The sequence below is a fragment of the Stegostoma tigrinum genome, chromosome 31 (assembly GCF_030684315.1).
Source record: "Stegostoma tigrinum isolate sSteTig4 chromosome 31, sSteTig4.hap1, whole genome shotgun sequence".
Classification (NCBI taxonomy): domain Eukaryota; kingdom Metazoa; phylum Chordata; class Chondrichthyes; order Orectolobiformes; family Stegostomatidae; genus Stegostoma; species Stegostoma tigrinum.
The window spans coordinates 5,075,505-5,100,007 of record NC_081384.1 but is presented as its reverse complement, the minus strand read 5'-3'; the positions used below and the strand labels follow the sequence as shown (position 1 = coordinate 5,100,007).

The 24,503-nt window shown below is 40.0% G+C and overlaps 1 protein-coding gene across 2 annotated transcripts in view; it reads left to right on the top strand.

Moving 5' to 3' along the window:
• Window positions 1-24,503, top strand: part of npepps (aminopeptidase puromycin sensitive) — a 215,690-nt gene that overhangs the window by 144,621 nt on the left and 46,566 nt on the right. For both annotated transcript variants that reach the window (XR_009442855.1, XM_048560329.2), the window contains exons 10-16: window positions 657-821; window positions 4,594-4,698; window positions 8,193-8,253; window positions 12,182-12,291; window positions 13,914-13,977; window positions 19,037-19,176; window positions 23,210-23,344. Coding sequence is in view for 1 of the 2 variants with exons in the window: in XM_048560329.2 (XP_048416286.2) it covers window positions 657-821; window positions 4,594-4,698; window positions 8,193-8,253; window positions 12,182-12,291; window positions 13,914-13,977; window positions 19,037-19,176; window positions 23,210-23,344 (780 nt within the window). In the remaining variant the exon portion in view is untranslated. The remainder of the gene's footprint in view (window positions 1-656; window positions 822-4,593; window positions 4,699-8,192; window positions 8,254-12,181; window positions 12,292-13,913; window positions 13,978-19,036; window positions 19,177-23,209; window positions 23,345-24,503) is intronic.

Sequence of the window (24,503 nt, the reverse complement as noted above, 5' to 3'; positions counted from 1 at the left end):
ACTGCTGCTTGGCCTGCTAACTGTGTACTATGTTTGAATTTGGGTGCTATCTGTACTTGCAAACTTTCAAGCTGTTACTCACAGACATCCTGTTTAAATCTCTAAGCACAGAAAAAGCACATCTTTTAAAGGAACTATGCAATGCTTTCCCCTGAGCATGTTTACAACCACCAAATTCTAACTTGCTTCCTCCCAATCCACAGGTTCTCCCAACTTCACAACAGTAGTCACTAAATTCCTCCCTTCACAGCAGGAGAGAGCTCTATGCTTTACATGATTGTTCAGAACTGCTAACTCTGGTGGATAAACATTTTAAGAATGTGGCATTTTCTGTTTTTCATCACCTCTAGAAATATTTGCTGAAGTGAATTCTGCTAGAAAATTTGAGGACTGAGGATTTTTTACAACCCAGACTTCTGCACATGTCTGAGTCAAAGGCCCAGGCTTTATCAAAGAGTCATCATGTTATTTGATTTTAGTCTATTGCAGAATCCTTCAGATTTCAAAGAACTTCAGCAATGAAATTGTCTTGCAGACAAAAATGGAAGTTTAACTGCAGCCTTAATTTTGTCCTTGGGATGACTATTAGAATATTTGTACCGTCATTTAAACAAAAATATGTTACATTTGTTTGGATTTAATGTTTATGATCGCAGGAGTGGTGGACCCATCTTTGGTTGAATGAGGGCTTTGCTTCCTGGATTGAGTACCTCTGTGTTGACCACTGCTTCCCAGAGTATGATATCTGGACCCAGTTTGTATCTGCTGACTACACACGAGCTCTGGAACTTGATGCCCTGGACAGCAGTCATCCAATTGAGGTAGGCTAATTCCACCTTCCTGAGCCCTTGGATGTTATGTGGACATGCAGGAATGCTATGAAACTGTACCCTATGCCAAGCCATGGCCTGCCATGGATCTCAGGATCTATGTTTAATAAAGAACAGCTGTCAGAAAGTGAACTCTCTGATCTTTGTAGCTTAGTTTATGTGCTCCATGGGAATAATGGTTTTGTGGTTATAGTATTCAAAAGTTCTTTTCTGTTAAGAGAATTGTTTTTTCCTGACAATTTCATCCCCTGCCCCATGTATGTTGAAGGTGCTGACTTTTATGGCAAACTCCCAAGGGCAAAAGTTCCCCTGCAGTGTGTTGCCTAATGAAATGCCCATCAGCCATGATTTAAATAGTGGAGTGGACTTGATGGGCCGAATGGCCTTACTTCCACTCCTATGTCTTATGGTCTTAACTAGCAAATTCTTGAAGTAAATTCAGGCAGTCTGCTTAAGTGGACAGATTGTGTGTGTGTGATTGTACCTTCTCCTGGACCTATCAACTGTTACAGATAAGTGTACTTGCCAGTCAAGGTCAAGTGGTAGCCAGATTTGAGAACCCGGATTCAGTTCCCATTCCTGGCATACTTAACACAGTTGTATTTTTTTTAATTGTCTTAAAAAGATCGATGTCAGATTTTGCCCGACTTTTCCATCAGTTATTCACTTCAGGTATTATTAAATGTGGAACTCAAAGTTTGAGTGCATCTTCTTCACATTGAGCAAGTATAATAGTTTTTTTTCTGAAGAAGGGCTTAGGCCTGAGACGTCACTTTCCTGCTCCTCTGCTGCTTGGCCTGCCGTGTTCATCCGGCTCTCTACCTTGTTATCTCATTCTCCAGCATCTGCAGTTCCTAATATCTCTGAAGTATAATAGTATTGCTTTTCACCATATAGTGTCACAAACGTGAATTAAATTGAAATGTAAATTTTTTAGGCAGTGATCCTATACTTAAAATTTAACAGGGGAAAATGTTTATATGTTCTTGTTTCTGGCCTTTTAGCATTTCCACTGCACCTTGGTTCTAATCCCACAAATTAAGTCATTTTCCACTGCAAGATTAGCCCTTTTTGCTGAAAGGCCATCAAGTAGGCAGAATAAAGGTAATTTTGCGTGCATCAATGAATGTAATGCACAAATCAGTGCTGAAAAATAAGCTGCAGTTTTCTGCTGAGAAGTATAGTTGATCTTTTGAAATATTTTATCACCAGTGAGTCAAACTAGTAGTTTAATCATCATTGAGGGCAGCACAGTGGCTCAGTGGTTGGCACTGCAGCTTTACAGTGCCAGGGACCCGGGTTCGATCCCAGCCTCTGGTAAATGTCTGTGCGGAGTTTGCACATTCTCCCCCTGTCTGCGTGGATTTCCTCTGGGTGCTCCGGCTTCCTCCCACAGTCCAAAGATGTGCTGGTGCTAGGTGGATCGGCCATGCTGCATTGCCTGTAGTGTTCAGGGGTGTGTGGGTCATAGGGGGATGGGTCTGGGTGGGATGCTCCAAGGGGCGGTGTGGACTTGTTGGGCCGAAAGGCCTGTTTCCACACTGTAGGGAATCTAAACTAAAAATTTTGAAGAAGAATAAACAATTTAAAATGGTAAATGGGTCGTACAACATTTGTGAAAGGAGAAGTAGACGTTTCAGGTTGATAAACTTTCATCAGAACTGGTGTTCTTAAGCCAGTAGACCGCCAAGAGATCAGAAAGATGAATGAAAAGGTATGATTCATTTTTCACTCTTCTCTTCTTGGTAGATCATTTGCCTTGCAATGGCCACAACATAACCGCAAGCCCTCACCTTGACTGCACTTCCTCTCAAACTGCGTCCTGTAAAAACTCCATTCCATCTCCATGTATTTTTTGTAATGATGCAACCTCCCTAGCAATGCCTCTGACATTTCTTCCATTTTCCTGCTCCCACCTGAACCCCCAATTAGCTTAAAAATCCTTGCATTTCTATTTCTCTTTGATTCTGATGAAAAGTTGTCAATCTGAATCTTTTGTTTTTCCCACAGTTGTAGCCTGACCTGCTGACTGTGTCTAGCGTTTCTTTTGATAGGTTGTTCTTTAATTTAGTTTGCATAGTCCTTATGAAACAATTCATGCCTCATTTGGACATGTCTGTTGTTTCTTCACTATATCCATTGCTACACTTGTTGACTGTTGCATTATGAAATCTCCATCCTTTTACAGATCTTTTCATTTGTTTTTTTTTCTGTCCCCCTCCCCTCTCCATAGGCTTAAAAACTTTTGCATTTATATCTCTATTCAGTTCTGATGAAAGGCTGTTTACCAGGAACTCTTGTTTTGCTCCAAAGGTTTTGCCTGACCTGAATATTTCTAGCATTTTTCATGTTTCAGATCTCAGAAACTGGAAGGGTATTGGACCAGGGCACGGAGACATGATCCAAGCCTTTGCATTAAAGTAATATATTCTCTCCTCACTTTAAAATTCCATTTTAAACGTCTGTTCCCAGATTTATAAATAGAAATGCTGACACAGACTTATTAGGACCTTGACTCCATGTATTTGACATCTTTGGACAACTAACTGATATACACGTGCACCCATCACCTTTTCGTTAAGACCACAATTAGGCTGATTGTTAGATACTTGTATGCGGAGGTACTACCACACAGCGGCAGGTTGGTGAAATGACAAACTTGTATTTCAAGGTCAGGGAAGTTTTCATCCTATGTTGTTAACAGTACTGTCAAAAATTAAACATATTTTCCAACTAGCATGAGATTTTTATGTTATCCTAGTAATTTACAGAATCAGGAATCCCTGGAGTTCAGGTTAGCATAAAACTCTGGTATTGCTTTATGTTGTCGTTGGTTAAAGTTGAAAGTAACATTTTTAAACATTCATCTGTGCAATTGAAGCTAACTTCCTTGAATCTGCACAGTCGATATTACAAAGTGTGTTCAAACTTCCTGCTATATTATATTTTTAAAAACAGGTAAATATGTTTTCAAGAGCGATATGTTGACATTAAGGCAAGTGTCTGGGCCATATACTTGATAACTTCCTTAGAAACCTATGATTGCCTTGTTACAGCATCAACCTTGTTGAGTGAATTGAGAATTTACCCTACCAAGGAGTCTATCCTATGCATCGCTCTAAACTCCAACATACAGTGCTGGTGGATGTGTCCTTTACCCATTTGTATTTATCCTGTTGTCTTTCAAATATCCTTTAGTTTAAAGTAGTGTTCCAAGTTCACTTTATATTTTAATATATTGTGTGCCTCCTGTGCTGTTTCCTCTGTTGAGGATTTAATCTTCTTTAAAGATTGAAGAGTACAAATTGTTAAACTTATCTCCATGTTTCAGTTTTCTAATATGAATCAGTATCGTGGCTGTCTAATGCCCCACTTCCTGAGCTCTGATTTGATGTGACCTCCTTTGACATAACATTATTCAGTGTCCTAGAAGTGACTATGACTTGTGATGCAGCGTGACATAATTTGCCAGCTCGATGTTTCTAGTCAAAAATTTTGAAGAATGAAATACAATAACTGAGAAAGTAAAGTCTAACAAATATAATTTCTTTGTTTCTATATATTTATGATTATTTAAATTACCTCAAAATGCATTTGACTCTGATGTAATCAAACAATGGTATAAGTATACCTAAGCCTGTTTTTAGACACATGTACATAACAAGCATACTTGCATAAGTGCACAATGTTTAGACTCCCATTACGGTTGAATGTTTTAGCTTTGCAAACAAAAAGTATTAAAAATGCAATGTATTTTTTAAAGGTCACAGTAGGACATCCTGCAGAAGTGGATGAAATATTTGATGCAATTTCTTATAGTAAAGGAGCATCAGTAATTCGAATGCTGCACAATTATATTGGGGATGAGGTAAGACGCCTTAAATGCAAATTAGTGGCGTACATGGTACTAGAGCTGTGATTTCATGAGAACCAGTGTTTAGAAAGTTTTCAAATGTGTACAATTTGAACTTGTTCAAAAATGCAGCTCGTTTTGATATTTCTGTTTGAATGTTGGAAATTCTACATTGGTTCTAAAGCACAAATATCTATAACAATACAGTGAATACTGTAGCCCTATGTCCTAATGTATTCTTGCAGGAAGGCAATTATCAATGATTATATTAACCCCATACTCCAATTTCAGGCGTCAACTGTGGCGCAGTGGGTAGCACTTTTTCCTCTGATTTAGTTTAAGTCCCACTCTGGGTACTTGTGTTGGAATCTGGGTTAGCGTTCCGTCGCAAACTTGACAGACAGCTGCATTTCCAGATTTGTCACCCCAGAACAAAATGTTGTCTCCCTTGAGGTAGACATCAAAGATCCCTTGGTGTGATACAAACAAGAGTAGGAAGTCTCTCAACTGATGAATAGTTACATCTTAAATCAGCGACTAAAACATGATCTGGTTATTCAACACTCTGAGATTAGGACCTTGCAATGCAGAATTGATTGCTGTTTCCTCATGTGACGATGCTGACTACACTTCAAAATTAATTAGTTGACTGTGAGGCACTTCGAAATGATCTGAAGACATGAAAGACATTATATGAATGTATTTTTTAGAAATGTTAAAGCGAAGACAGGGTGGATAGCAAAAAGCTTTTTCCCAGAGTGGGGGGCTCAATTACTAGGGGTTATGAGTTCAAAGTGAGAGGTGGAAAATTTAAGGGAGATATGCGTGGAAAGCTCTTTATGCAAAGGGTGGTGGGTGCCTGGAATGCGTTGCCAGCGGAGGTGGTAGACGCGGACACGTTAGCGTCTTTTAAGATATATTTGGGCAGGGAGCAAATGGACACAGACCGTTAGAAAATAGATGACAGGTTAGACAGAGGATCTTGATCGGCGCAGGCTTGGAGGGCCGAAGGGCCTGTTCCTGTGCTGTATGTTTCTTTGTTTCAAAGAGCAAGTATCATGTGCAAATATAGTGTGTTCTGGAGCTATTTGGTGCAACAGTCATTCATCGTCAGAGGAAAAGCAAGTTCATGTTGTGAATGTAGGCTCTTCTCCAGAATTGAATTCTGATGAAAGGTTTGTGTCTGCAACACAAACTTGCTTTTCCTCTTTATTGTGTACTTTGCCATGTATTTTGTTACTATATGATTTCAGTTTTAAATTCATAGCTGCAGTAAGGGTTGAACACCCAGCCACTGAGCTGCCCTATATTCAAACAAATCCTGCCGTCAAATTTTAAAATATATGTCTGTTTGGAGGGCGTGGGTGAAACATGAATAAGGGATCCTGGGAGGTGATCTATCATCTAATCAGGATTTAAATGTCATGAGGAAAGTTGGAAACAGTTAACAATTCATCAGAATGCCTCAATCCAACAAGAGCCTTAAAATCTTACCCTGTCTTATACCCAATTTACTAAGTTTATTTTTCCTGTGAGATTTTAGTTTTTTTCAAGCTGTAGCATTAGTGATGTTGGAATCTTCTGTTATTGCATGATTATGTTCAAAATATAGCATTGATCAGAATGGACTTACTGCAAAGCTCTTTTCAAATAATTTGCAATTGATCATTTGTTTTTAGTATTTCCACCAAATAGGCAAGTTTATTTTAGCACCTTTATGTTGTTACCATGTTTCTGTCTGCCTTGAACAGATCTCCGGAATTTTAAACCATTCTTGTTTTACCTGATTTGTGAGGCAAAGGTAATTAAAATAAGAGATCCATTACATTAATTGCCAGACTCTTGACTGATGCTGTGATTTTACACAAACCATAGCTACAGGACTAGAGTGAGATGCTTAATCGTAAACCTATTTACACATCACATGCAAAGAGTAAAATGAGGAAGAGCTGTGACGCTAGTACGCTAGTATGTGGGGGCATAGGAGTGGACAAATAAGAGGAAGGAGCATGAAACCTGTGATTATCATCTGCATTGCTGGAGAATTCCAAGAAAAAATGAATAAATATCACTTCTCAGAGTTCCTTAGAATTAACAGGCTTTTTGGGGGGAGAAAAGTAACTACTCTGCAACCTGTTATTACATTGCAAAATTGTAATTAAGGTACAGATCATCCCCTTTGTCCTTTATCACATGTGGACATCAAACTATATGACAAGCTATTTGAACCTGAAAGTTTTATAATAAGATCTTCATGTCCTACTTCACGTAGGTGGGCCCAGTTGCATCAGGCCTTGTGCAGGAGTTCATAACAACTCGTAGTTTATCTGCAAGTCATGGCAGTGGGCTGAGGAAAAAAATAAACCCTTCAAGGTCAAGTTACAATTCTTTCCACTTTCCTTAGTTGTTTTTGCAGAATTTTGAAAGAAAGAAACATTTTGAACCATAAAATTTAGCAATTTTCTCTCCGTTTTTAAAAATTTAATAAAATATATATTCTTGCCATAAAATGGTGAGCTCCTAATTGGGATAAGCAGCTTACCACACTGTGTATTGAAACATATCTGGATTCTACCTTGCCTCCTTTTTTCCGCTTTAGCCTAGAAATTACTGATTGAGATGTTAGTGTAAAATTGTGTAACATGCTTGTTCGACACTTCTCTATCTGCCTGATTTTAATAGAGCAATTAACTCATTTAAAATAGGGTAACTTCTACCTCTTTCCGAACAGATAAGAAAAATGTCTCACAAGTATGTCAAAATTTTGTACACTTGAATTGCAAACATTTCCAGGCTAATTTAAGCACAGTGGAAAGTGGCTTGGTTGGTCACTGAGGTTGAGCGCAGAAGCTTGTTGTTTCAGCACTCAGCCTTGTAAATGGTAAAATGATTTTAGAATATTGGGGATGGATTTTTATCCACACCCCTTCAAAAACCAAGATGGACAATGTTCATGTGGAACCATTATCATGCATTTTTTTGAAGCAAGAATGAAAATACTTTGTTTTGACATGTTGAGATACTGACACTTAAATAAAAATGCCAATGTCCAGTCTTACTACTTTCTTCCACTGTTAAAATTTTTAAAAATACTCAAAACTGAACTCTTAATAGTTGGATCTTGGATATGGAATTTCTAGATATTTTGTACAATGTTATCATTTTATCCCAAGAATATTAATATTTGATATGCAATTGATATGTCACAGTAAGTGTTGCATACAACTCAAGTTATTTTTGGATTGCCTTTGTTAGCAAGAATCTGGCTGATGTACATGCAATGTAATGTTTTGTGGAAGAGGGAAGCGAGACTGGAATTTGGATGTCAACATAGTGTTTTATATTTGGTGCCTGTTCTACTTGAGTTAGTCAAACAAACTGATTTTAAAAGGAGAAAATGTTCACAACTTTTATTTCAGTTTTACTTTAGTCTTAGCTAGGATGCTATTTTATATTCTCTACCATGCTTGATTTGCTCATTTTAATTAAAAAGTTGTCCTTTGTTACAGGATTTCAGAAAAGGAATGAACTTGTACTTGACAAAGTTTCAAAATAAAAATGCTGCAACAGGTAGGCATCATTCAACTTAAGAATTGAATAAACTCTTTGTGGTATCATTGTTACAGCACTGGGAGTTGTCATAGAGTCTTGCAAATGTTCTTTTCTCCTAATTTTTATCAAGAGCTATCTAGTTATTCTTTTGTTTGCAGGATCTGACAGCAAATTAATAAAACTGTACAGTAAGCACGAAATTATTATAAATGATTTAGACTAGGACTCAGATTTTTTATTTGCGGTAAGACTGTTTAAAGCTGTCTATTCTAATATCAAAGATAATGGGAACTGCAGATGCTGGAGAATTCCAAGATAATAAAATGTGAGGCTGGATGAACACAGCAGGCCAAGCAGCATCTCAGGAGCACAAAAGCTGACGTTTTGGGCCTAGACCATTCATCAGAGAGGGGGATGGGGGGAGGGAACTGGAATAAATAGGGAGAGAGGGGGAGGCGGACCGAAGATGGAGAGTAAAAAAGATAGGTGGAGAGAGTATAGGTGGGAAGGTAGGGAGGGGATAGGTCAGTCCAGGGAAGACGGACAGGTCAAGGAGGTGGGATGAGGTTAGTGGGTAGATGGGGGTGCGGCTTGGGGTGGGAGGAAGGGATGGGTGAGAGGAAGAACAGGTTAGGGAGGCAGAGACAGGTTGGACTGGTTTTGGGATGCAGTGGGTGGGGGGGAAGAGCTGGGCTGGTTGTGTGGTGCAGTGGGGGGAGGGGACGAACTGGGCTGGTTTAGGGATGCAGTTGGGGAAGGGGAGATTTTGAAACTGGTGAAGTCCACATTGATACCATTAGGCTGCAGGGTTCCCAAGTGGAATATGAGTTGCTGTTCCTGCAACCTTCGGGTGGCATCATTGTGGAACTGCAGGAGGCCCATGATGGACATGTCATCTAGAGAATGGGAGGGGGAGTGGAAATGGTTTGCGACTGGGAGGTGCAGTTGTTTGTTGCGAACTGAGCGGAGGTGTTCTGCAAAGCGGTCTCCAAGCCTCCGCTTGGTTTCCCCAATGTAGAGGAAGCCACACCGGGTACAGTGGATGCAGTATACCACATTGGCAGATGTGCAGGTGGATGCAGTATACCACATTGGCAGATGTGCAGGTGACCCCGCACGGCCCGTTTCTATCTCCTTCCCAAAATCGACAAACCTACCTGCCCTGGTCGACCCATCGTCTCAGCCTGCTCCTGCCCCACCGAACCCATCTCCACCTATCTGGACTCCATTTTCTCCCCTTTGGTCCTGGAACTCCCCACCTACATCCATGACACCACCCACGCCCTCCACCTCCTCCAGGACTTCCAATTCCCTGGCCCCCAACACCTCATCTTCACCATGGACGTCCAGTCCCTATACACCTGCATTCCGCATGCAGATGGCCTCAAGGCCCTCCACTTCTTCCTATCCCACATGCCCGACCAGTCCCCCTCCACCGACACCCTCATCCGCCTAGCTGAACTCGTCCTCACCCTCAACAACTTCTCTTTTGACTCCTCCCACTTCCTACAGACTAAGGGGGTGGCCATGGGCACCCGCACGGGCCCCAGCTATGCCTGCCTCTTTGTAGGTTACCTGGAACAGTCCCTCTTCCGCACCTACACAGGCCCCAAACCCCACCTCTTCCTCCGGTACATTGATGACTGTATCGGCGCCGCCTCTTGCTCCCCAGAGGAGCTCGAACAGTTCATCTACTTCACCAACACCTTCCACCCCAACCTTCAGTTCACCTGGGCCATCTCCAGCACATCCCTCACCTTCCTGGACCTCTCAGTCTCCATCTCAGGCAACCAGCTTGTCCATTTCAAGCCCACCGACTCCCACAGCTACCTAGAATACACCTCCTACCACCCACCCTCCTGCAAAAATTCCATCCCCTATTCCCAATTCCTCCGCCTCCGCCGCATCTGCTCCCACGATAAGACATTCCACTCCCGCACATCCCAGATGTCCAAGTTCTTCAAGGACCGCAGCTTTCCCCCCACAGCGATCGAGAACGCCCTTGACCGCGTCTCCCGTATTTCCCGCAACACATCCCTCTCACCCCGCCCCCGCCACAACCGCCGCAAGAGGATCCCCCTCGTTCTCACACACCACCCTACCAACCTCCGAATACAACGCATCATCCTCCGACACTTCCGCCATTTACAATCCGACCCCACCACCCAAGACATTTTTCCATCCCCACCCCTGTCTGCTTTCCGGAGAGACCACTCTCTCCGTGACTCCCTTGTTCGCTCCACACTGCCCTCCAACCCCACCACACCCGGCACCTTCCCCTGCAACCGCAGGAAATGCTACACTTGCCCCCACACCTCCTCCCTCACCCCCATCCCAGGCCCCAAGATGACTTTCCACATTAAGCAGAGGTTCACCTGCACATCTGCCAATGTGGTATACTGCATCCATTGTACCCGGTGCGGCTTCCTCTACATTGGGGAAACCAAGCGGAGGCTTGGAGACCGCTTTGCAGAACACCTCCGCTCAGTTCGCAACAAACAACTGCACCTCCCAGTCGCAAACCATTTCCACTCCCCCTCCCATTCTCTAGATGACATGTCCATCATGGGCCTCCTGCAGTTCCACAATGATGCCACCCGAAGGTTGCAGGAACAGCAACTCATATTCCACTTGGGAACCCTGCAGCCTAATGGTATCAATGTGGACTTCACCAGTTTCAAAATCTCCCCTTCCTCAACTGCATCCCTAAACCAGCCCAGTTCGTCCCCCTCCCCCCAACTGCACCACACAACCAACCCAGCTTTCCCCCCCCCGCCCCACCCACTGCATCCCAAAACCAGTCCAACCTGTCTCTGCCTCCCTAACCGGTTCTTCCTCTCACCCATCCCTTCCTCCCACCCCAAGCCGCACCCCCATCTACCTACTAACCTCATCCCACCTCCTTGACCTGTCCGTCTTCCCTGGACTGACCTATCTCCTCCCTACCTCCCCACCTATACTCTCTCTCCACCTATCTTCTTTACTCTCCGTCTTCAGTCTGCCTCCCCCTCTCTCCCTATTTATTCCAGTTCCCTCTCTGATGAAGGGTCTAGGCCCGAAACGTCAGCTTTTGTGCTCCTGAGATGCTGCTTGGCCTGCTGTGTTCATCCAGCCTCACATTTTATTATTCTAATATCAACACTGCTTAAGTGTCGTCATGTAGAGCTGGTCAATTTTTTTGAAAATCAGTAACCAGGTGGATTATACAGCACAATCTGAACATTGAAGTTCTTTCTTAACACCAGCCTATTTCTTTATACGCTGAGGTTTCTAACTACGGTAAAACAAGTGGACTTGTTCTGGAATGCAGGTAGCATTGTGACTGACATTACTGGAGTGTTCTGTGAAAATTGGCAAATAAGATTTGAATTATGAATGACAAATCTCTATCCTTTTAAAATTGCATAATTTAGTTTCACTGAAAAGAGAACTGTGATCTCAAAGACGTGATGGGCCGAAGGGCCTGTTGTCCACAATGTAGGGATTCTATTCTACTACAAGACTGAGATATGAAGGAATTTCTTCAGAGTAGTGGATGTCTGGAATTCTTTATCCGAAAGTGTTGCTTCTTCGTTGAAACTATTTCAAAACGAGATAGAATTTTGAAATATTGAGGAGTTGAAGGCTATAAGCTCTGATTTGAGGCCTGAGACAGTTCAGCCTTCTAGAAGGGTGGAGGCGGCTTCAGTGGGTAAATGATCTACTCCTGCTCCTATTTCTTATATTCTTACTTCAAAGGGATCAACAATTTAAGGTTACTCTTGCTGTGCAGCTCACTTGTAATTGCTTGGACACTACATGTTATCATATACAGTTATCTGCCTTCTGAAAGCTGAAAGAATTTGTCCGTGTATTATATCTTTTCTGAATTAAAACAAAATATGTTGCGAGAGGGTGGAATATTGAAGGTACTTTGATCTTTTGATTTTAATTTCTTTCCCCTCAGAGGACCTGTGGAACTGTTTGGAACAAGCTAGTGGAAAGCCTATTAATGCTGTGATGAGTTCATGGACAAAACAAATGGGATTTCCCCTTATTTATGTTGAAGAAAAACAGGTGTGTTGCTAGTCCAGTCATATAATGTTATGATCCTGAATTATGTTACTTCTGAGCATGTCAGATTCCAGAACTAACGTAGGCTCCATAGATCATCTTTTACAATTTAATATGGCAGTCATTTACTGACACATCACACAATGCTGCACATTTGATATTAACAATAAATTAGAAATGTATTACAGAAAATAAATAAAAAGAATGTAAACCAAACAGTCTAAATGTTTAAAAAGTTGAAAAAATGTTAAATACGCAGCAAGACAATACCCTATATGTGCCCCACACCACTTACAATTACTCAGAAACCAGATAGATTCCCTTCATTCCAGACCTGTTAGTTTGACTTTGCTGCTGCTTCTCCATTCCAGTTCTGTGAGCTGTGAGGCCTTTTCCTTTGACCAATGTTACAACTGAGACCTTCGACTTTCTCAACCTTTTTAAAAATAAAGTAAGGTTCCAGTCAAATACTCCTGGTCTGCAAGTTTCACAAACTACTTTTTCACTCAGTAACTTATTTCCTTAACTGCTCTGACCATTCTCCATTTTCTAGGTGAGACTTTACTTGCATCTGACTTCAGTGAGGCCGTTTTGAAACCAAATCTTTTCAACTAAGTTAATGAAGACTTTTAATCATCCTAAATTCTGCTAAGGCTAATGGCTTGAAGTTTTCCCTCTGCGGCCATAAAACACGCAATATAAACATCCACTAACAGTCCAGTAACCACATACTGATTTAAAATCACGGTTCTGGAATGACTGACACTGTTAATTTCTAAACCTCTTCATTAAAAATAGACCAATATCATATGCCACTGATTTAAAACCCAAATTCTGAAAAAAAGAGCATTAATACAGATAAATCTCTCACCTTTCATCACAAATACCTGAAGTATAAGGCAAAGTTTAAATAGACTCTCAGAATCATAAACATTTACAGCACAGAAGAAAGTCAGACCCCCTATCCTGCTGGTTCGGGATGTTTAACAGAATTTCATTCAAAAATATTTTAAACCATTTCAATTAATTGAGTTCCCGCAATGGTTTACGTTTTTTGTGTTCTAAGTCTTGGTGTTGCTCTTTGTCTTTCTCACTGCTCCCTCTACCCCTCTGTCCCTTCTCTCTCTCACATGGCACAATATAGTTAGCTTTACTGAGTTTCCATTGAAGTGTGTTGCATGAGCTAGAGCTCCTAATCTTGTTTACTCCTACAAATTCTGCTCAAAGAATGTATGTATAGCTGCTGGATGAAGTCATTTATTTTATCTATGATAGCTCTCTGTTTACCCCATTGCTGGCCTGAGAATGAAATACATAGGAACAAAACTGCGAAAGGGAAAAGTAATAGAAATATCTTTTCTCCAGCTGCAACCTGTCCACTGTTGGTAATGCTGGAACCCTTTTATTATCAGACACATTGTCATAATGCAACATGGTTAGACAGTACTGTGCAGTCAGATAGTTCCCATCAATTGATAAATAATGATGATGTGCTCAACTACATTCTGTTATCATTACTTTGGTAATGTGGTGCTGTTGTACAATGAAGTAACCTTTGAAAAGAAGACTTTGTCTGAGCTTCATGCTGTCAGCCCTGTAAGTACCAATTTATATATGTTTTTCAGCAAGGGGACAACCGAATATTGAAAATTTCCCAGAAGAAATTCTGTGCCAGTGGGCCATTTACTGGTAAGTGTAAACTAAATAACTGATGTTGCGTTATATTTTAGCCCTGAGAGTACTGAATAATCCCTGTAAACTTTTAGAATATTATCTGTCCTCTTCATGAAGCTTCTACAAAGGTTGATTGTTGAGTTTTATTGAATATTGCAAAGCAGATTTACTCATCCTCCTGTGATCTTCGAAGGTTGCACTTGCAAAATTGGTTTTATACGTCTAAAGCAGATATTGCTTAAAGTAAAATAGTTTAACATTTTTGGTAATTATATGCTTAAGATGTTAGATCATCATCCCAGCATCTAGAAGTCTTGGCAAGAGTGTAACATCTGCTAATTTTTAATCCCTCTACCCAAACAAAAGCCAGCCTCCTACTACCCTGCCCCTTTATGGCCTTTTAGTGCCCATCTCCTATCCCCTGCTGAAAACATATGATTTAGTGTTAGCAGCTACATTTGTACAGGTTTGCATTTCACACAGTAGCTATCCATGTGATGTGAAACTCAAAACCTCACTTCAACAAGATTTTAATATTGAAGTATGGTTTTCTGCCAGATCCTAACAAGACTCAAAATATTAAAGCAACAACATTTTCAGTCAATTGTGCCACCTTTTCTTTAAATGCACCATTTACAAAGCATCTTCCAAAAATTTGAAATTTTTATAATTCTCTGTTTTTGGACGTTTTTTATTTTTGAGTGTTGAAATATACCTCAATGTTAAAGCACCGACTTAGACCCAAACTCAGGTTTGTAACCAAGCTTTTGGCAAAGTGTGCATATCACAGGAGAGACGGAGGCTGTTTGGAAGGGCATCAATTGATGGGAGAGGTCATACAAAATTGGGGGCAGAAACCAGTAAATGGGGAACTTGGGAGGAGCACAATAATTGCGTAAGATTACTAGTAGTGGATGAATGGTGGAGGGTGCCAACAAATCGGGGAATTAAAAGAGAACCACAAAAGTGACCAACAGATGGGCTCTTTTCTCCAGTAAAGGCAGATGACTTGGATCAGTAAAATTTTGAAGAGCTCCAATGAGATGTAGAGGAGATGTTTCCACTTGTGGGTGAGGGGGAAGATTAATGCTGTAAGAATTCTGAAGGATTTTCTTTACCCAGAAAGTGGTGGTAAATAAAACAGCCTGCCACATGAAGTGGTTGAGATGGGTGACCAAATGCTTAGTCAGTGGGTAGGTTTTAATGTTGGTCTAAGGGGAAAAAAAACCAGAGAACAATTTGGAAAAGAAGTTTGGTTGAAGTACCCAAACTGATGAAGGCATAACTGCCAATAGAAAAGGAGCTAGGGCATGTGCTGGTTGCCAGAGATGGAAGAATAGTTTTCTCAAAGGTTTGAATGCCTCGAGGAGCTAACAGATACAGATAGGGAAGAGACCATGGAGATTTGAATGTGGGAATGAGAATTTGTAAGTTCTATCAATGGACCAGGAGCCATTGTGGGATTGGTAAATAGGTCTTGATATGAGTTGGAATACAGTCAGCAGACTTCAGGTGAACTCAAGTCTGTGAAGGGTGGGCAATGGCTAGAAGAGAAATTGGATTAGTTGAGCCTGGAGTCGACAAAAAGTGTAAAAGGATTAGAGTGGCTGTTGGGAGTATTAATAATTGAGTGGGATTCGATATTCAGTTCAAAATCGGGTAGGTCACCTACATTTGAATGATCTGTTCAGAAACAGCAACAGTGACTGAGGCAATTGGTGATTTAGGAGTGGAATTTAGTGAAGTGAAGCTCATGGCTTCAGTCTCTTCTGTTAAATTGAAGGAAATTTTCCGAGCTGGGTGTTGCATGAGCAGTGTTTACAATACTGAGGCAGTGGAGGGATCAGCAGAGAGTGCAGTGAGGTAAAGTTGGGTGCCATTGGTATCCAAGTGGAAAGTCATGTTTCAGGTGATGTTGCTCAGGACTGCATTTAAATGAAAAATAGAAAATGGGATCAAGGATGGGGGCTTCCAGTGTAGGAATGGGAAGAGAAACCATCTTAAGAAATAAAAAAATGAAATTGCTGGGAAAACTCAGCAAGTCCGGGAACATCTGTGAAGAGAACGCAGGTTCCTTGTTTCAGGTCTAGTGAACCTTCTTCGGAGATTCTTTGACTACATAAAGATCAGTTGGAGTATAACCAAATAAAATGAGTCTCACTCAGCTGGACCACAGGGGAAACACCTTGGACAAATTTGTGCAGTCATCCATACCTCATTACTGGCCTGTGCTAAGTTAGATGATCTCTGCTGAAATAGTAATAGGGAACTGCAGTTGACTGTATTGTCCTCAAGTAAAGAAGGGGGGCTAGGAACATTTCTGTCTGTAATCGCTGCCTATTGTTCAATATGGGTGAACACTATTTGCCTCTGTTTTGATTCCTTCAGTGGTCAGATTCTTTGCCAGGTGTCCATGTTTGAATTATGGATACCTATGGGGTGAGGAGCTAGTTGTCAACCAAAACCTGTGAATTATCTTGCAACATGATTCAGTTTCCAGGAAAATCAGAAAATTGGGAGGGGTGAAATGAATGTGGCTAGTTATTATTTGTCGTATTTATCAGTAAGATTCTTTTTCCAAAATTGCCAAGTATCAGAAAATAAACATTTCACCAAGTTTCACTCATGTAGGTGAGTTATTTTGGCTGTGAACTGATTTAAATGGCAAACAGTCACCTTTGAACATTGTACTTCAGAGATGAGTCCATTTGTGCTGAGCCATTTTACTATACACGATCAACATTGTTTAATTTGCAGTCAAACAAATGAGTTTTTTAAAATTAACTCCTGTGTTTAATGTTGCTCCTGACTGAGCTAGTAAGCAGGTGATCTACTTAATAGCACATTGTCAATCATTCTTGAAACAGGAGACATGAATTATGGTACTGGCACCACACAGCACAGATCGGGATTGATGAAGAATATGCATGCCTCAATGTCTTTTAAACGCTTAGCAGTGAACAAAAGCTCTTAAAAGTATTATGAGTTGACTGTTGTGGTGGAACATCCCAAGATGAATCCTATGAAGGATTTTTCTTAAAAAGTATCATTCTTAATTCAAAATCATTAGTTGTGTAGCTGGTTTTACTTTGATTCAATTTGATTGTAATTGCAAGTCCCTGTCTAGCTAGTAAAGTATTGTAGCAGATTCAGTCAGTGTTTTTTCAATGGCATCCCTTTGTGCTGTTCTCCTGTCCTTCAAAACTTAGCAGACTTTTCAAAAAAAATGCTGGGAATCAGCAGCAATCCAACCATGCAGGCAACTGCTCCCAGTCTCTTCGCTTTGATTCCTTCCATTGAGAAAGATACATTTTAAAAGAAAGGTAAAACATTCATGACTAAGGAAGTTTGAGATGATAAATTGAGAGAGAAGGGTTTCAGTATTATACGGATTAATTGAAGGCTAAACAATTCGTGAAATATTTAAAAATGTGACTTTAAAAGGGGAAGGAAATATATTGAATAAAGTAGCAAGAAATGTAAAATTTCACAAAGTATACAAGGAGGAAGAGAGTACCAAAAGTTAATTTTGACCCCTTAGGATTTTGGACTGTGAATTAATTACAGACTATTAAGAGATTAGAGATTTTGATTAAGTGCTTGCATCTCAAATAAACTGTTTCAGAATAAGGGTATCCATGTAAATGGAACTAATAAGTAATTTCTCGTGTGGGTCCTTAATCTTGAAGTTCTCTACCTCAGTTGTGGAAGCTGAATCATGAAAGACAGATTCTTCAGATTATCAGAACTGCAGGCAGTTAAAGGTTTTGGGGAACAGGCAGTAAAGTGGAGTTAAGATCTTGGCTGGTCTGATCTTGACCTCAGGTGTCACAGGCTGAAGCGGCTGAATGGCCTACTCCTATCTGTTTTGATCTTGTGTTTATAAGAGCTAGTCACCCTCATAATCTTTCAGTTGGGTAACCTGTTGTGGATATTGAGCGCTTTGCTGTTTTATTTACAAGTTCATTAGATGCAGGTGATTTACTTTTATCTGAAACTGTTAAATTAACCACTTACTGCATGTAAAATTTCTGAATCATTGTTATTGATTATGAAACCATAATTGTTAAAAAGTCCTATCTTGCTCAAATCGCAATTTTCTTGTACCAATAAAATATTATCTGAGGACTACCTTTACGAACCTATGTGGTGGCTTTGGCATAACCAATGGAATGGGTATTACCGTCTCCCCTTTGTTATGGTTGGAGTGAGTCATAGAGCTGGTGGAGGAATTAGGAGCCCCCATTTTGGGGGCTAACCTTATTGATGACATCATTTAGTAAGTTATCCTGGTTTTTAAAAACTATTAATGATCCAGTTCAAATAGACCAAATTAATTCCATAAAAGAACTATTAAAACTGAATTTGGAGAAAGGGGAGTAAGGCTGTAAGAAAGGAATAAAGTGGTTGATTGAAGTTTTGATTTTCAATCTCTGAAATTTTGACATCATTTTGATCTTTTTGAAAATATTGAAAGGATTGGAAGCATTTTTATCATGCAATTATACTCATCTGTTGTAAATTGGAGAGTGGACCCTAGCAAGATGACCTCTAAAGATTTGTTTAAAATCCATGTTTATTTTATTTCATTAATGTCTTTCTCTTCCGACTGATGGTGGAGTAGACCTCGAAGGGGCACAACTGGTGTCAAGTACTGCACTCAAGTGCTCCTCCTTTGAGCTTCATTCCATGAAGGACTTAATGGCCTGATACATACGTGACAGCATTTCATTTGACGGTGATCAAGATTGTAAAAGTTTTGACCAATTTTCCCCTGCCCAATTCCCTGGAGCTACAAGATCAAATCCTAGCATACCTTTTAGTCTTCCTGCTGCATTAAGAAATACATCTGACCCATTGATCAAATTTAGATCTTCCTGTTGAGTAGGAATCCTGTGCCACAACAGTCAATGTATCTACTCTCAAAGCTGTCGAGGAACTTGATTTTATTTCTTTTAAGTAACATACATTCTGTTCCTACTTCTGTCCATTGAGGGAAAATGGAGTCAATCTTCTCAGGGCTCTACTACTTAAATCCATTCATGTATAAGTACACCTCTCCTATGTTTCCCAGGTAGTGACTGTCCTCACTGGATGGTCCCTATTAGTATCTGCACCAGTGAAGATGTAAGCTGTGATAGTATGAAGGTGTTACTGGACCAGCCAGAGATGACTATCACTGTGAAGAATGTGAAACCGGACCAATGGATAAAGGTAGGTCACCAGAGAGCTTCACAAGTAGATTAGGCTGTGTATTCTTTCTATCTTACAGTTAAATAAACTTTTGATCTACCCTTTTGGGTCCTTGCAAAATGGTGAACAGGCAATCTGCCCTGAGGCCTCTTCCATCATTGCTCTTTAGTTTGTTTTAAGGTGCATAATGAAAATGAAATGACTAACTTAAATGCCTGTTTCCAATCCCTTGAGGTCTAGGTGCTTTATTTGAAGGGATTTTGATACAGTCCAGAATTCTTTTTCTAGCTCCAGTTCTTTGGTGTAATGCTTTGGAGCCCCAGTGTGCTGCTGTTTGGAGCTCATAACTCCAATTGTCAGGAAACTGTCAGTTTGATCTTGTACTTCTGATGATTTGACTGGAGACCTGGCATAACTATGGTCTAGTGTCACCTGGCAAAAGGAAAGAAATTCCATTCAAAAAGAGGAACTTGCAGCAATCCATTCTTTCCTTCTACCATTTTTATTAAAAAGAGAACAAGTACAATTGACACAACTGGGATTCAGATTCTGGCCTCTTGAGGTGAGATTTCACCTTCATTTGTTCTAAGTTATTTTCCTGACGGAAATCATAGTGCAGGATTGAAATTTGCCCAATGGTACATCAGTCCTACGTGTACAGTTCTTCTAGATTGCTCTTCAATGTCCTCTGCTGTAGAAGAGTTGAGAAAGAAGTAAAAACACAAGTTAAAATTGTAGTCATCTTAAAACAAAGAAAATGCGAGACTTATGGAGCAAGGAAATCAACATATGTAAAGAGAAACGGTTGTGTGAAATTTTCAGTTGAGTTTTAATCATTATTTTCTCTTTACAGATGTTGACATGGTATGTCCAGCATTTGTTTGCGCTTAATCACAGTATGAAAATATTTTTCTTTAAGTCTCCTGCATTACAAGGTTCTATTGTTACTTGAGCTATTTAAGGAGCAATGGGTGCAAAGACTACCTGGTCTTTACAAGGCACAGCACAGATAAAGGTTATTTTGTTTATTCTCAAACTTTGTCTTGTGGAATCTCTTAAAATTTCACCAGCATTTAAATAGTTGATTGTAGAACCCATCTTCTTGGGTATCAACCACGTGTGTACAATTTCTTTGCTAGAAAGACACACATCCCTTTAGACTATGGAAGATTAGGTGAACATAATGAGTAAGAAATTGTGCTGCCAGAAGAGTCGTTTGACACTGCTTAAATTGGACATTCAGTACGGACAGTATGCAGTATTTGATTGTGAACGTCCTGAATATTGCTTATTTTAGAATGTGTAGTCCAGTAATTACCCTTCACATTTGCTAAACAGTTATTGTACTTGCATTCTTATTTCAGCTTTGTAGTTTGTTTCCTTTGCTACATTTTAAATTTATCCTGTAAAATTGTAAGGCCCGTTAATCTAGAATATACATCTTGGCCTTTCAGAACATTTGCATGTCTCTTTTTGTACATCTGCATCCATCTCTTTCTGTGTCTATGTTGTGTCTTTCATTCTATGTTGCTATGACATCCTGCCCCTCTCGAACCTTGATACTCTTGTCTATCCTCCTCCCTTTTTCCCTCCCTATTTTACCCATGCATCCTCTCCCCTTCTTTTCAGCCCTCCCGGTCCTCTGAAGCTGTTCATTCACACTCATGTATTTTCTCTCTTTCACACCCTGTTCTCACTTTCTTTTCCAACCTGTATGTTCACTTTATTTAATGTTTCTCCACTAATATTTTTATTTTCTTGGTGTGTCATCTTTGCCTCTCCCTGTCTTCATATTTCACTCCTCCACTCTGTCTCCATTGCACCCATTCTCCATCTGTTGCATTTGAGAACACAATGCTTAAGTTCTTAAAAACAGTAAATAAGTAGGTGGTACTCTGTCCTGTAAATTTCATCAACTAACTTTCCACCTACTGCCAAATAGACTTTCAAAAAATATATTGTATAGCTTAAGCACAGTGCATATCCGAAGACCTTTTTATGTAAACGTATTTAAAGCTAGTTTGCTTCATGTGTTTGTTGACAGCCATAATATGTTATTTATTTGGATGAAATTTGGTGAAATGTCAAATAGACTTATTAATCTTCTCCTTCAAGGGAAGGAGTGCAGTTGGGACCTTAGGTATTTGTTGGAATCTTAATTGTTTGTTAAAATGAAGCAGAGTCGTCATTAACTTATTTATCTTGGGATCAGACACTGGTCTGTTGCGATACTTAATAATTTAGCTATTGCTAATGCAGAGAAATAAGTTTAAAAACCACATGTATGAAGAGACTGTTGGTTAATATCCATTCTAATCATAAATTTAGCTTTAAACATATTGTGAGATCACCTATCTTCCCACTGCTGTTTGCAAAAATCTGGCAACAATCTAAAGTCCCATTTTATGGTGCACTGATCCATAAAAGCGACAGCAGCAAGCAGTTATATTTATACTTCTGAGCTGCTTTGTGTTTGCACATGAGGGTTGGACCCAAATGTACAAATCCTCTCAAACCAAAACCTTCTATTGGCTATGCAGTACCCTCAGGTGTTCAGTTCCAGCTGATTAATCTGGCTTCCAGCATCGGCTCTTGCAAACTCATGGCCTTACTTTTGCTTGATGATAAAACGCCTAACTTAGCTTACCTTTGTCGAGCTAGACTGTAATCCAGGACAACAATTTACTCCTTGTTTGTATTATTCAGTGTGGCACTTCAATTTATGGCTGTTTTTACTCAAGTAATATATATTTGGCACTGTTATGCGATCTGATAAATCTAGAATAATCATTTGTAAAATGTGAAAGGAATCTCTTGTACAAGAAGCATAGTGTGTACGATTGAGGTGTTCATGATCCCCACATATTTTTACCCTCTAGCTCAGAGGGGAAACTGAGGTAGGTCCAGGGCACTTGGTTTGTGTTGCTTGGTTTCCAAAATGGTTGCTGCACTACTTCATATTTACAGATGAATCTGAATATTTTGTATCCTGACCAATGCACAAACCCATCCATTAGTTGTTGTTGATAAACTAAATCTGATATTTTATTACTATGTACGTATAAACTGAGACAATGAAAAGAACAGTGGATTAAAAGATACGACTGCTTTCATAGTTTTGATCTTGATGGCTATCTCATCTATAAATCTGGTCATTCCAAGACCCCTCTAATGAGTGGGGATGCAACTGTTGCAGAACTCAAACTGCCTTTGTAATAGAAGATAACACGTTGTGAAGCTGGATGAACACAGGCCAAGCAGCATCAGAGGAGAAGGAAAGTTTGACGTTTCGGATCGTGACCCTTCATCCAGCTTCACAGTATTATCTCAGATTCTCCAGCATTGGCAGTTTCTACTATCTCTGCCTTTTGTAATAGATTTTTCTTCAAGATTTGATGCAGACAAGCTTTTGAAACTAGTATTAGGGTCAGGATCCATCCTGCCCCATTCGTACTGGATTTAGTGAGTCAAAAAAAAGTTTTTGTTTTTCTCCTCCTTTTTACACAAAGAAATCATTCCTCTTTCTTATTAGGATTTGAGTAATCATCATCATACTATAGCTGAATGCTAGTGGATGAGCACCTACTTGAGGCCAGTATCATTAAATCTGAGAGTCTGAAACTGGAATAATATGGTATGATCCATAATCTATACAATAATCTGAACTGAAGTCTACTGTTACGTTCATTCATTCCCCACAGTTTCCAAACTGAGCAAAGCCTCTTTCTCTCACAGCCCCTTTGAAGTCAATTGATGGGACATCAAGTTTGAGAGATGCTGCTCTTACATTGACATTTTCAGAACGCCTGAACTAACTTAGCTGTTTCATTCTAAACTTTTAATGATTTGATTGGATTGACATTATCCGAATGTTGCATACAATCACTAGGCATCATCTATACTGGTCCCTGATGATCATATATAAATTTATCTGATGAAATACGCTGCCGACTTCAAAATGGATATTCTGGACTACTGAATAGATGTACATTAGGATCTTGATACAAATGTGCATGAATCATGTTTCTGTGGTTTTTGTGTTTTAAAACTTTAGTTGAACCCAGGAGCGGTGGGATTCTGCCGCATTCAGTACAGTCCAACAATGCTTGAGAGTTTACTGCCGAGTATCCGGAACCTTACACTCCCTCCTGTAGACCGGCTAGGGCTTCAGAATGACTTGTTTTCACTGGTAAGTGGGAAATGAGATGGAAAATCTCCACCTTCGAGTACGTTGTTCATGTTACTGAAGATGTGTGTGAATCTGAGCTACAGGAGATTTGTGAAGCATCATAATTCTTGCAGAAACCTCAAAATTCAATCTACTTCTGAAAAAGTTGAACAAGTACAGATTTGTTCTAAATATCCACTTGGTTCAGATTCTTTACACAGAAGAATAGTTGGGAGTAAGTCACAACTTCAAATGGTATTTAAGTAAACTGAAGTTATTTGAGTACTCCAGGTGCTATGAATGGATAATTTGATTCACATTACTCCATAGTGATAATTTGACCCTGCGTGGCTTTCTGTAGATTGTTGTTCAAGTTCAACAATCAGGTTAATCATGATGGTCTGTCTATGATTTGAAATTTTCAGTGGAAACGGAAATTGCATCACTTTAATGGGTGGCAGCCTCTGTGATGGTATTTTGTGTGTCGTGGCCGTTTGCCAAGCTACTGCTGACATAGGGGTCAAGAAGCTCAGTAGCCTCAGCCACACCATCACCAGCTGTGACTGCAGCACCCGTAAGTGTCTTTTGTAATGCAGAAGACCCAAATGATCAAGTGTTGTAGGGTGAAGGGGATCAGGCAGTAATTGTACTGCAGTAGGGCTTATCTGGGGAAGCCATCACTTCTTAACTGACCAGTTCTGGATTTCCCACCATTGGCAACATTCATGGCAGAAGGGGGATGTGGAGATCCCCTCTTGATGTATTTCCTGCTACATTGCCAACTCTCCTGCCAACAGGTTGGAAAGATTCCATTCCGTATCATTGAGTAATAATGTCTACAGTGCAGGATTACTAATTGAGCTGCTAGCGTTAGGAATTTAGCATGTTACAAAAAAATTTTAACCTATGAATAAAGGTTGATTCTAACCACCACCATTTCAAAGTATAATTTGTTCACAGTTTTTGCGCTGTTTGTTTATACATTGTAAGACATGAGGTCACTCTAGTCTTAATGCTCCTCTCAGGCTCCTTAGAACCAGCAGATGTAATCCCAAGATGAGGGCAGGCCATTGTAAGATTGAGTGAAGAAATTGCTGATGCAAGGAGTAGTTTATCTTTGGAATTCTAAACCCAAGAACTATGGAAGCTCAATTATTGTCGCAACTCAGAAATCAGTAGG